Source organism: Vanacampus margaritifer, chromosome 20, assembly GCF_051991255.1.
Source record: "Vanacampus margaritifer isolate UIUO_Vmar chromosome 20, RoL_Vmar_1.0, whole genome shotgun sequence".
Taxonomy (NCBI): Eukaryota; Metazoa; Chordata; class Actinopteri; order Syngnathiformes; family Syngnathidae; genus Vanacampus; species Vanacampus margaritifer.
In genome coordinates, this window is record NC_135451.1 from 14,144,231 (window position 1) to 14,158,040 (window position 13,810).

General features: G+C 38.9%; 1 protein-coding gene across 1 annotated transcript; it reads right to left on the minus strand.

Annotated features, from left to right (window-relative positions):
• Nucleotides 1-422: 422 nt before the first annotated feature.
• Nucleotides 423-12,060, minus strand: cpa6 (carboxypeptidase A6). The gene is made up of 11 exons (XM_077555011.1): nt 11,732-12,060; nt 9,592-9,667; nt 9,357-9,481; nt 8,350-8,464; nt 7,152-7,253; nt 6,986-7,090; nt 5,872-5,982; nt 5,642-5,732; nt 1,268-1,470; nt 1,109-1,193; nt 423-973 (listed from the first exon to the last, which is right to left on the minus strand). The coding sequence occupies exons 1-11, from the start codon at nt 11,839-11,841 to the stop codon at nt 759-761; spliced, it is 1,338 nt and encodes a 445-aa protein (XP_077411137.1). The 5' UTR covers nt 11,842-12,060; the 3' UTR covers nt 423-758.
• Nucleotides 12,061-13,810: the final 1,750 nt, after the last annotated feature.

Genomic DNA, 13,810 nt, shown 5'->3' on the forward strand with positions numbered 1-13,810 from the left:
CACTTATCAGAAATATGTATGTTACATGCCCAAATAATAACATGTAAGTTATTATATGTAATGTATATATTTTTATCCAAATGTTCACATTTTGTCAAATATCTGCAGAGAATTAAAAGCAATATAAACACAATTTTGGATTTACATAATGTAGTTATTCTTTATTTGCTATTGTTAAATTGTATTATTAAAGCTTTTTTTTTTTAATCTGTATGTATCCTCTTATAGCTTCTAAATTAAGAAATCTATTACTTCAAATTATTATTCCTATAATATTTTGATCCCCCCATATTTGATTATTTTTTTAATACAGTTCTGACAATCTAACGCCAATGAAAGGCATGCCAAGTTGTATGTCTACATTTTGTGTTTTGTTGTATTAGTTTTCTAAAAATCCGTTCAAGTAAACATACAAGTTATCACTATATAAAACAGATTTATTCAAGTCTTTGATCACACATACACAAACACACTATTAAAATATCACAAGTTCAACATTTGTGATCCATACCTGAGTACAAAGTAAGACTACTTATACTAACGATGCCAAAATACACATTTTTGATAGCAAATGAGATACCCAGACAATCTTGCAGTAATGAAGGCAACTGTAACAAACGCGTCCACAAGAATTTACATGCAGGTCACTTGACTGTTGAATTTTTTTCATCAAAAAGTGCTGCTGGATGACGACAAGTGCTTCAAGAACAGCTTATCATCCTGATAGTCCTGATCTAAAAACAAAACATTGAGTGCTTTCATATATACGGGAAGGGTTTGGCGTCGATGGGGCACTTCTTGAGCAGGCCCGATGCGATGGCCTTCACCGCCCGCGTGGTCTCGGTGCACGTGGGGTTGATGAGGGTCTCCGGCAGCAGGAAGCCAAAGTAGCCCGTGTCCCGCAGCTCGAAGGCGAACGCATACGGGATCCCGTTCCTGTAGGCCCAGTCTATGGAACTGCCTGAGCTAACATCTTTGTGACAGAGAGGAACACACAGCTAAATCCTGCGCCTTACTTTTGCCATATTATTATTTATTAGAGCGATTTATTATTTTGACAACTCATCTATCAATGGGAAAATCCAAAGATACAATAATGTATACTTACATAGGGTTGTAGAAGCAGGTCCATATCTGTATTTGACTCCATAGGCTGAATATAAGGCTGTCACTGCATTGTGAGCTGCTGATTCCTGCCCCCAAAAAAAACGGCTTAGTGCTGACAGATTTGGTCCCAAGTTTATCAGTGCTCATTTGTCAGACTTACCACGCAGTTAAAGTTGGGTATGGCAGCGTACTTGTACGAATACGGGTAGAGGAGCATCTGGGCGTACGCATGTACGGAAATGTAGGCCTTGACGCGCTTCTTGTGCTTGCGCAGGAACTTGACGACAGCCCTTACCTCGGGTTCTGATTCCGGGTAGGGTCCGCAGTAGGTGTCGTCGCAGGGGTGAGAGGAAGCCCCCTCCTCTGCGAAACAGTACATTTGTTTTATTTTTTTACTTGCAATTACGGCTATCAAAATCAACAAGCCAAATCGTGCTAATTAACCAAATGCTAACGTCATGGTAGCAATAAGCCAGCTAAGCTAACAAGGCTAGGTACTCCAATGTTTGTATAATGCTCAGTTATGATTCACTGTGAGACATTTTACAATGTTTATTAATGGTGAGTGGAGAATAATAATAATAATTCTTAATATGAATTGCAGACGATGAGGTCATATCGTCACACGTGTCATACAGGTGTAAGCACCTTGATCACAAAGCCCCCAAAATGACATTTTATTTACATCGTGCCTTTGTGACTGGATGACTTTGATGCCACGACCTCTCCCTTTCTTCCACTATCAACATTACTTCATTTTTTTTCCATACTGCATTACATCTATTTTCTAAACTGCTTATCATTTAGTGACAAAAACAAGTTCAACAATGATGGGTAATTAGCAAACAACAGCATGGATGACTTGGAGAGTCCAAGCCCAAGCGTGGGCAGCAGGGAGTACGCAAGCACGCCGACAGCAGACTATCCAAGGAGGGTGAGTTTGCCTTTTGGTAATGTAATGTAAACTTTATTGGTTGTCTTGTGCAAAATGGCCCAGTTTTGACCCAATGTTGGGTCAAATTAACCCAAGTAGAGGATTTGACCCAACTTTAAAAAAAAATGTTATACAAAATGAATGTTTGTTTGTTTTTTTGGAGGGGGTAAAAATCGTCCCAGAAAATTGGGTCAAATTGACCGAAGTAGAGGATCTGAGGATCTGACCCAACTTTTCGGGTTAGACGTTCTGACTAAAATTTCTGGGTTGTTTGATACAAAATGACCAAAGTTTTAACTCAAAGTTGGGTCAAATTGACCCAAGTAAGAGGATCTGTCCATTTTTCTGGGTTGTTTATACAAAATGACCAATTTTTTGACCCAAAGTTAGGTCAAATTAACCCAAGTAGAGGATCTGACCCAACTTTCTGGGTTGTTTTATACAAAATGAATGTTTTTTTCTTTCTTTCTTGGTTTACAAATCAACCTAGAAAGTTGGGTCAAATTGACCCAAGTAAGAGGATCTGTCCATTTTTTCCCTCAAATTTTTGACCCAAAGTTAGGTCAAATTAACCCAAGTAGAGGATCTGACCCAACTTTTTTTCATTGTTTTGTACAAAATGGCCCAGTTTTTGACCCAAAATTGGGTAAAATTAACCCAAGTAGAGGATCTGACCCAACTTTATTGGTTGTTCTTTACAAAATGGCCCAGTTTTTGACCCAAAGTTGGGTCAAATTAACCCAAGTAGAAAATCTGAACCAACTTTCTAGGTTGTTTCATACAAAATTAATATTTTTTGGGGTGGATCAAATTGCCCTAAGTAGAGGATGTGACCTAACTTTGTGGGTTGATTTATAGAAAATGACCCAATTTTTGACCTGAGGGTGGGTCAGACTGACCCAAGTACATGATCTGACCAAATTTTCCGGGTTGTTTGATACAAAATGACCCAAGTATTGACTCAAAGTTGGGTCAAATTGACCAAAGTAGAAAATCTGTCAATTTTTGACCCATAATTGTCTTAATTTGACCCAACTGTTTTTAGAGTGTGCTCAGAGATTAGGACATCTAGTTATGAAGAAGTTCATGAGGGGCCATATCGTTGTTAGGGATGGCCTAATATCCATGCTAGTAATTCCAATTTCCGCCGATTTGGCCAACCCGGAGGGTTTACAGGTTTGAAAACATGCGCTTGAGTACTCAAGTGTTAATTGTTGTTTCAGACGCACCATCAACGGCATCAGGCAATGGTGACGGAAGGAGGTTACCCCAAACAGAGTGGCCTCAAGCGTGCGCTTTTCTTCAGCGAGAGCTCAAACCGCGAGCTGGTCGCTCAAAACACCGCCCTGAGAGCGCAGATGGAGAGTGAGCGCCAGAGCCACCACAGGGAGCGGCAGAGGCTCCAGAAGGCTCTGGACGAGGCGAGGAGTGACCGAAGCATCCCGGCGATTGAACAGAAGCTGCGGGAAAGGGAGCACGAGATGGGTGTTCTTCAAGACGTTCTGGCGGCGGCTCAACGGGAAACGGTGCAGGTGCGGCAGTACTGGATGGAGGAGCACGACTTGCTCAAGAGGGCCCGCGAGGACGACTCTGAGAACATCGTGGCGGCCGTCAACGCCGAGTGGCAGCAGTGGTGGAACGTCCGCGAGCAGGAGGCGGCGGCCCAGCTGCAAGCTCAGTGGGAGAGCGCGCATTGGCACGCCGAGGAGATGGCGGCTCAGTTCAACGTCAAGCTGGAGAGCTTACAGAGGCACAGCACCGAGACCGCCGTCTACTACAAGACGGAACTGGAGCGCCAGCAGTGGCACATGAACCGCAGCGTCATGGAGAAGGACGACATGATCGCCAGGCTGACCAAGGAGAACTCCCTGCTCGGAGCGGACCACAGCGCCTTGTCTGGACAGGCCCTCATATTGGAATCGGAGGTCTCCCAGCTGCAAGGATCCGTCTTCCGCCTGAAGGAGGGCTTGAAGCTCCAGCGGGAGACCAAGACGCTGGTGGATGAGGAACTCCCCGTGGCCATAGCCGCTCTCACGCGGGAAATCGAACTGGAGCGCCAACACCACCGGGAGGAGGTGCAGATGCTCCGAGAAGCTCTGGACGAGGTCCAGGCACCGAGGGACTTGGCGGAGAAGCTCCAGGAGGTACGAAGCGTGGCCGGCGACCTGCAGGACGCTCTGGCGGCTTCCCGGCAGGAAACGGCCAACGTGCGCAAGTACTGGATGCGAGAATGCGAGGAGCTCAAACAGAGCGCCGAGGAGAACACCAAAACCACCGTGGAGGCCATCAACAGCGAATGGCAGCAGTTTAAAGCCGAGTGGGAGCAATGCCACAGGAACATCAGCCGGGCCCTGCAAGAGAAGGACGAACTGCTCGCCACGTTGCTCGCCGACATCGAGAAGTTGACGTCCCAGCTCGTAAAAGTTGAGACCCCGGAGTATCTGGACGCTGAGACTGTGCTAGGCGAGCTAGACGAGCTAGCGTCTCTCCGATAACGGTATCAAAAGTATGGCGTCACTAATGTGCAGTAGTACCGATGCATTTGTGAGTGTTTTTTTTTTTTTTTTGCTGAGACAGCCGGTCTAGAACAAAACAAATATACTGGAAGTCAAACGCCGTTGAAATATACATCAAAAACCTTACTGGCTTGAGCTTGTGAGACTTCAGTTCATCGAGGATCCAGGGTTTCCCAAAATTGGCATGCGCTTCTAGACATTGGCTTTTTTGTTGTTGGTAGTTTGATTTGTGAAATGCCGCCAAAGGGCAGTCATGTGACGTGGTCATGATAATCGTAGAAAATATAGTGGAAGCATAGAAACAATACAGGTCGCTAACCTAATTCTACACTTGTACCACTGAATTTGAGGTTCCACTATATAATTTGTTGTAAAGTACAGTACATATTATATACTGTTTTGTACATTATTAAACCTATAAATGTAGCATAAAATAAACACAATTTCATTCAAAATTAATAAATGTATTTGAACAATTACATGCTATTTATTTCAAATGATTTTCAGGCAACGAGGAAAATTAAAAATTCAATTAATGCAATCAATAATAGTTAATAATAATGTTCATGTCAAAATATTCTAAGGAAGTTTAATGTAAATATATTTACATTAGAATAACATTTTCATTCATATTAAATGTATCAGTTGTATTCATTTTCTATAATATATACTTGTAAGTAGCTTAATCAATTTATGGTATACCATATTTATTTTATTTGTATATTAAAAATTTTACTTTACACCACCTTCAATTATTCAATATTTGAATTATGAATAATAATTAATAAAATTATTCAAATATATTTTATATCATAGTTCAATGCAAATATTCAAATATTTTAAGTTTGAATATTGTAAGCAATTGAATAGTATTGTATTTATTTATAATATTTCAAACCATGTTAATACACTGTAGCATAAAGTACTGTAAATACAAAAAAATGATCATTACAATTAATCATTAAATATTAAGCATTTTTTAGATGAACAAATTGAGTAATTCTTACCCAATTCTATTTTGTTGATTGTAATACTATTTAGCCAATATTTTTCACTGTTTTCCGTGTTTTGTGATCGCACTCACCACACCATTTGACTTTCCAGTTCCTGTTGGCGTCCACTCCCCGACAGTGAAACTTGCGATTTTTGGATCGCGTCTTCCTCCAGAAGCGATCCTTTACAGGGAATAAAACTATACAGCTACCAGCCATTTGTACTCCTCTAGGGCAACAATTATGGTACTTTTTTTAATTATAGATTGTGAAATTCTACAGGTTTTCTGGTTTATTGTCATGTGTGGGTGTGTCCAAGTACCGTAGTCCAGCTGAAGTGATATCCGTCCACATTGAAGACAGGCATGATGTAGAAATTGATCTGGTTGAGCAGTCGTCTCATTGCAGAGTCGTACCGGTACGAATTAAGCGCCTGCAATTGTATATAACAGCAAATCATATCGGGCATGGCCTTTAATGCAAAGTGAAAATGAATAGTGAAAAACTGTGTAATGTTGTATGACACGGTCTTAACTTGATTTCAGTCTTGACAAACGGGACGCTGGCGTTCATTGAATAGTAAGAACAATGAGATCCTGAACTCTTGTGGCCAACCAGGGTACTACATCTATTTTTCTTTTTAAACATGGAGGGACATTTTTTCCATCAGAAGTTTCAGTTTAAATTCTATTTTCTACATGTTAATGCAATTTCACTCCCACATTTATGAAAGAGATTTTAGAGAGTTTAGTTACTTTTGGGAGAAGTATGTGACTAAACCATCAAATTTGATCATACAGGTAAATACTGGAAGAAAAAAAAAACTTCAATTGTTTTCATTTTCAACAACTCTACATACACGTTAACAGTATGAATTGTTTTCTGACGTAAACCAAGCCCAAATCAAAATGGCTGCTTCAAATAGAAATTCAAAACCTGCGTCTGTTCGGGTATTTGTTCTTGAGTTTTTGGTGGGTCTATTAATGATAGACAAGCCTACACAATTTCATGTTTTATGGCTAACTAAAAATGACTTTGGGGTCTAAATTTTCTTTATAGGACCTCTGAAAATGGCTGCTTCAAACCAAAATGGCCGACTTCCTGTTTCTTTTCTGGCATGCATTCTTGAAAGTCTTTTTTGGCTTTACTCGTGATAGACAAACATATTTGGAGGCTGAATTGTGTTAGCCATAACTTTTACTGGACCAAATAATGAAACAAATACTTTTCCCCTAACCTCTAACCAATTGAAAACAGGTGTCCTAAAACAAGCAATGTGTTTTTCAAGCAAACTGAGCCATTAAATGGTTTTAAAGGGTGACTTTAAAGAGTTTCAATTCGTAAAGAAACGAGTGTTTCTTAATTATTTGCACAAGCGTGCATCCTTGAAACATTTTCATGCATAGATTTCTACAAGAAAGTAGGAGTCGGACTACCTCTTTGACGAACCACTGACAGAAGGCGGGTCCTATCCACTCCCTGGCGTGTACCCCACAGTCGATCCAGATGGCTTTTCTCTGTGGGCGACTTCTCTTTCCTAGCTGGCAGCAGATAAATGTTGTCCGTTTAGTATTTATTTTCAAATGTCTCAACGCTTCTTACCTGAAGGACGTAAAGGGGCCGTCCTTCGTACGACTTCCCGATGGAGAACATGTCAAGCAGGTCGGAGTGAGTTGTGTTCATCTCAAACATCCACCTCTGGATCTTTTATGGTGGGGATGAACACGCATTAGGTATTTTGAATGAATGGCACTGCCATGACGTAGCATTCTTAGAAAAACAAATCTCGAGAAAAAGTTATGGACAGACACACTAGACTTCCTGTGCCTTTTCAGACATGGGCTCTTCATACTTTTTTTGTGGGTACCCATGATAGACATGCCTACCAAATTTCATGTTCCTTGGTGAAATTCCCAAAAAGTCAAAAATTCGAGTCAATCCAACTCAATGACTCAAATTTAGTGTCATCATAGCTCCGATCTCTTAGAAAAGTAATAGCACATTCCATGCCGTGTGGCTAAATGTTCTGCTAAATTTTCAGATTTCTGTGTTTAATGGTTCAGAAGGAGTAGCGCGGCAAGTAGTAGTGTAGTTTGCTTACGTAGCATATAGAAGGGAGGTTACCTCCTCCAGGGAGTGGTAGACCTCGTACTCCGATCTCTTAGAAAAGTAATAGCACATTCCATGCCGTGTGGCTAAATGTTTTGCCAAATTTTCAGATTTCTGTCTTTAATGGTTCAGAAGGAGTAGCGCGGCAAGCAGTAGTGTAGTTTGCTTATGTAGCATATAGAAGGGAGGTTACCTCCTCCAGGGAGTGGTAGACCTCGTACTCCAATCTCTTAGAAAAGTAATAGCACATTCCATGCCGTGTGGCTAAATGTTTTGCCAAATTTTCAGATTTCTGTCTTTAATGGTTCAGAAGGAGTAGCGCGGCAAGCAGTAGTGTAGTTTGCTTATGTAGCATATAGAAGGGAGGTTACCTCCTCCAGGGAGTGGTAGACCTCGTAGTCCTATTGACTGTCTGACCTCCGCTTGCGAGACGTGCGACGGCTCGTCTGCTTTTCAATTTCATGTTCCTTGGTGAAATTCCCAAAAATTCAAAAATTTGAGTCAATCCAATTCAATGACTCAAATTTAGTGTCATCATAGCTCCGATCTCTTAGAAAAGTAATAGCACATTCCATACCGTGTGGCTAAATGTTCTGCTAAATTATCAGATTTCTGTCTTTAATGGTTCAGAAGGAGTAGCGCGGCAAGCAGTAGTGTAGTTTGCTTATGTAGCATATAGAAGGGAGGTTACCTCCTCCAGGGAGTGGTAGACCTCGTAGTCGTATTGACTGTCTGACCTCCGCTTGCGAGACGTGCGCCGGCTCGTCTGCTTTTCAATTTCCTGCTGCAGATTAGAGATAAAAACGCTGCGGGAAGAGGAGATTGACGTCACAAAACGTTATAAAGAATATTGCAGTGATATATTAAAAATGTTCGCTTCAAGATATAGTCTGAATTGTCTGAACTTATTTATTATATTTTTACAACTGTTTTCTAGTGACATTAAAACTTGGTGATTTTATTTTGTCGTACTTTTTTTCTTGGTAGTAAAAACTTTAGTAAGGAATAGTTGGGCTTTTTTCTTGTAATGTCGTTATTTATTCTTCATATAATAACTCTTTTTTTTGCTAAAATTAAAACTTTTTTTTCTGAAAAATACAATTGGATTTCCGTGTTATCGGAATAATACTGGCAAGATCACAAATGTTTTCGTAATATACAAAAAAACAAAAACATCCGGACTTTACCTTTCTCATAACATTACAACTTCATTTTGCATCTTTTTCTTTCTTTCAATATAGTAACTTTATCTTGTAATATTATGACTTTTTCTCATAACTATTATTTTACTTAACCTTTTTTCATGATACAAAAAAATAATACGACTCCACTCTCATAACTTTTTACTTTCAGTCTAGTAAAGTTTCCAAAATTTTGCGACTTTATCCTGTTGCTTTACGATTTTTTTCTTGAAATATTGTAACTTCATTATCGCAACTTTGTGACTTTATCTCATAATATTGCCAACTTTTTCTCTTAAAGTTATGACTTCTCACATTTCATTCCATTTTTAATTTTTTTTATTTTACCACTTTTTTACAATAACATTCTAACGTGGGAATATTTTAACTAAATTCTTGCAACTTTCTTCTTATAGCATTGTGACATTCTCGTCATGCGACTTTTTCATCTTGCATAAAAAATGATGAAACCTAAATATGCAATATGATGTCATCCGAGAACATGACATGTTGTCACCTATATTTTATACGTTCCCGCTTTAAGGTGGCATGTAGCCGTCGCGTGTCTCTGCGTTTGATGTGCGCATCCACCGTAGCGTTCCTACTGATCAGGGAAATGCTGTTCGGCTGCCACAAGTCCACCTTAAACGCATAAAAACAAAATCATCAGTATTATTACATGGCTAAATGTAACTCATATAAACATGCACATTGAACAAATTTTGCCGTAATATTACGAGAACAGAGCCAACCTTCATGCTTTCTAGAACGTTCCTGAGCGTGCAAACCTCCTCGTCGTTCCCGGGGCTTATCCTGAAGACTTGATCGCTGCGTGAATAACAAGTGTTAAATTACCGCCGCCATCAACATCGCGACACTACATGCGCTTTTCTACAGAATGCCGGACGGGAAGACGTTGAAGGTGGACGTGATGACGGAATGCCGGGGGCATCATTACGGGATCGGGTTTCAACAGGTGGCACTTTGGAAGCAGCTGTTTTAGCATGTTTACTACAAAAGCAGCCCTTGTTCAGATGGCGAAACGTAAGGCGAGCGTGTCTTAAAATTTGGATGTGTTTGGTGGTGTAAGATTTAGATGAGTTCACCAGTTTTTATCCATTTTAGGGGCTGCCATTTTGATATTCTACCATCATCTGCTGTCCATTGAAATTGACCTCAAGGCGCCTTCGGGCTCGCGTTGCAAACGTCACGACTAAGACTTACATGCTTTTCATTGGACGACAAACACTTTTTTGAGGTGCATACAAACATGGGTTATCTGTTTGGGGGTGTGCGCGCGCTCACTAAAGGGTTTTACAATGTCCCACAGGAAGCAGGGTGCCCTAAATGAAGGCGCCAGTTCGGGCGACACTTTATTAAGTACGCCATTAAGCGCCATATGTACCAATGTAACAATACGGTGATTCTTGTCAATGTAAACTGTAGAAATGCACTTTACTTGTCAACCAGACGGCTCTTATTTGACATCCATCCAAAATAAATCAAAATACAGTACAGTTATATATAACATATGGAGGAGGAAGTGAGATGAGGTGCCTCCCTCCTCTTCATCAAAAGCGTCATTGACCAATGCGGCATACACGCCGTTTGGGTCATTTACGCTTAATGTAAAACATGAAACACCGCCGCCGTGCAGCAGATGTCACAGAGTTTTAGCTTGGATTAACTCTAGGGGGCTGTTTTGTCTTTTTGGGGGGCTTTTTGTAGCGTTCTCAGAAATTCTTTATTTTTTACAATTTTGTGAATGTAATCTCAAATGTATTTGACTTTGATCTTATAGAAAAAAAGTCTAAATTTGTATCTGTAAAAGTCATGATTTGTACCTGTACAAAAAAAATTGTAACTGAAAAAGTAATACTATTATTACTTTAACACAAAATATATGACTTTGATCTTGTATATATATGACTTTTGATCCCCAAAATATATTTTAAAAAATTGTCAATAATATCCAACTTTATTTTCTTAATATTATGGCTTTACAGATTCACTTCTTTTTTATTTTATTTTGTAATTTACACAATTGCTTTATCATGACAGCATGCAATTTTACTCATGTAAAATGATTACTTTAATCTTGAAAATATACTCATTTAATCTTGAAAACATATTACTGGTACTTTGTTTAAATAAATCTAAACAAAAATTATTTAAACATACAATTTTAATCTCGTAATAGTATGACTTCAATTTAAAAAAAAAATACTGGATTTCATTCTCACAATATTAGGACTTTGTTCTAAAAGATATTTTAAAACGTGAAATTACACAATAATACGATAATATACATAATTACACAATATGGTAGTATCCAACTTTTGGGGGGGTTTGATTTGGTTTATTGAACATGTAAACATGTAAAAATTTGACTGACTTTTTATCTATTCTCTTATAATGACTACTGTAACCTTGAAAATATACGACTTTAATCTAAATAAATGTATTACTTCATTTAAAAAACATTAACCTCATACCATAATCTAAAAAGATATATGACTTTAATCTCGATTTGCACAAGATTACACCTTTAACCCCCTGATGTTGTTTTTCAGTATGCCTTTTATTCTCTTTGGTACTACAGCTCGGGATTTTGAAAAGTTGACTTCAAACACTTTATTGAAGTGAAAAAAACGGTCATCGTCCATCCAGGTTGAGATGTTCCAAGTAGCTACATTCTTGCATGCGGGTTTTAAATCAACAAAAAAAAGCAAATATAGAGCGACTCTTTGTTCGCTCTCGATGAGAAAATCTACACTGCGTGCGACACATCTGATTGCAATTGCGTCTCATCCCTCATGGCCATACATGAATGGAAAAGCAGGGGTGGGAGGGACCGGGGGGGGGGGGGGGGGTTCGAAGTTATTTACTCACCCTGCGTAGCGGTTCTTGTAGAGTGAATGTGCGCATAGCACATCGTTGAAGATTATCACACAGGACAGCAAAAAAAGACGAAATGGCCACCCGGAGTCCACTGTCATCATGAGGAAGGGGGGAGAAAAAAACGTCAAAGTTCGAAGGATGAAGTTCGTCCACTTCCACTCGGTCCACCTCAGACTGGAAGAAAGGTTTTTGACACCTGATGCGCAGGAGGTGCCAAATGTGAAGAGGAGGAGGAGGAGGAGGTGGAAGAAGGGGTGTGGGGGGGAAGCATTTAGCACTTTTTTTTTTTGAAGCACCAGCCTGCTTTTAAACGAGGCTGCTTGGCTGACGAACGGGGTCACGTGGTGCGTAAAGGCAGCCCACCACTGCGCATGCGCATTAACCAACACACTTGTAACTAATAATACTAAAATCAGATTTCGAACCGATGACCAGTATTTTTTTTAAATATCAGCAATATATATATATATATAGTACATGCAAAAGAGTCGTTTGTATTAGATTTGATTATTTTAATGCACATGAAACGGTTTAATTATTATTGAAAAATGGGCGTTTCTTCTAACATAACATGTTGTGGGATTATTTTTTTTTTACAATCTTTAACAAAATTACTTATCGATAATACTTTTGTATTCTTCTGTAATGTTTCTGGATTTTTCTGGAGGAGGATGCATTTTTTATTTTTCTAATTGTTGAGTATTTTTCGACTGGAAATGTTTTACTTAAAAAAACATATTTATTTGTATTTTTGTTCTTTTTTTTGTAGAAAAAAAAACATTTTCTCGGCTTTTACTCTACAGTATTTTTCGTCTTATACTTTTTTCTCCAAAATTTGAGTATTTTATTTTTAAATATCTAATAACTGTGTATTTTTTCTCATTTAATTTAAAATGCATTGTACTTCAAAATTAAATACAACTGAACTTGACTATACAACTTTATTGCTCTGGATTAAAAACCCTTAATAGTTAAGCACAAGTTGAACATTTATTTCAGTAATTCTTTCGCACACCACAAGAGGGGGCTCACGTATAACGAGCGGCGCCGGGGCCCTTACCACATTTCGAGACATTTTTTTACTTACTGTCACAATATCAATAAAAATTACATGTTAGATGTTTTCTAAAAGTTGTGTTTGCCCTGGTGATGACATAAAATGTTCAAAGCCTTGAATGATGTCAAATGGGCACGTCTCATTGCACGATGCTCTGTATCTGTTTGTTCGAGTCAACCACTGGCTGTTCCTTTTGTGAATATTCCGCTACGGCAGCACATTTTTCACATGCTTGCCTCCTGTGTCAACAAGAACGGCACCTGTTTAACAGGCCAATTACTGTATATGTACAACATAGCCCAAAAACAACACTCTCGCCTTCCAACCCACACTCACTGCTTTAGCACCATGGGAATGTTTGGTTTTTCTTCAGACACTTGATGAGCCAGCTTAGGTGTTTGTTTGTTTTTTGTTTTTAACCCACAGAATAGTTGAAAAGTCGCTTTGCTGTTGTTCGGCTGCAACAGTGGTTAATTTAATTTTTCATTTTAATTACATATTAAGAATGTAATAGAAAATTTGCGACAAGACTGGAAGCCCAGGTGAGGTCCATAATTTTTTCCTTTTTTGTGGGTGTTCTTTGTATTTTTCATCTAATATTTTTGTATTATCCTGCTAATTGTCCTGAATTTTCATTTTTTTCCCTCTTTTTAGTGTAATATTTGTGTTTTTCTCTGTGTAATAGTGTACTGAATCTTTGGCTTTCTCAAACACTTTTGAATTTTTTTGTTTTTTGTCGTAATGGCGCTCTCTAGTGGTGGCAAATATAAATCACAGACATTGGGTGAGACCTGTAGTAACAAATATGGCCACTAGAGAGCAATGTTTTCCCAAGTTTAGCGCTACCCAATTCCAAGTGCCAAACATTTCTGTACAGTAAACATTAAAATGGTAGTTACAGTTAGTTATTATAGTAATATTGCCTTTTTTTGTGTGTGTCGTTTGTGAAAAGTTAAAAGAAAAGTGCTTAATTTGTCAAGGTTTTCTCAAACAGGAAGTCAGGCGATTGTACC

Bases quoted from the DNA above. Each gene is read 5' to 3' on its own strand.
- cpa6 (XM_077555011.1), bottom strand. From the start codon at position 11,841: ATGATGACAGTGGACTCCGGGTGGCCATTTCGTCTTTTTTTGCTGTCC. The intron at 8,465-9,356 runs GTGACAACATGT...CTCTTCCCGCAG, and splicing joins CGGGAACGTATAAAATATAG to CGTTTTTATCTCTAATCTGC. The intron at 1,194-1,267 runs GTAAGTCTGACA...TTTTGGGGGCAG, and splicing joins TACCCAACTTTAACTGCGTG to GAATCAGCAGCTCACAATGC.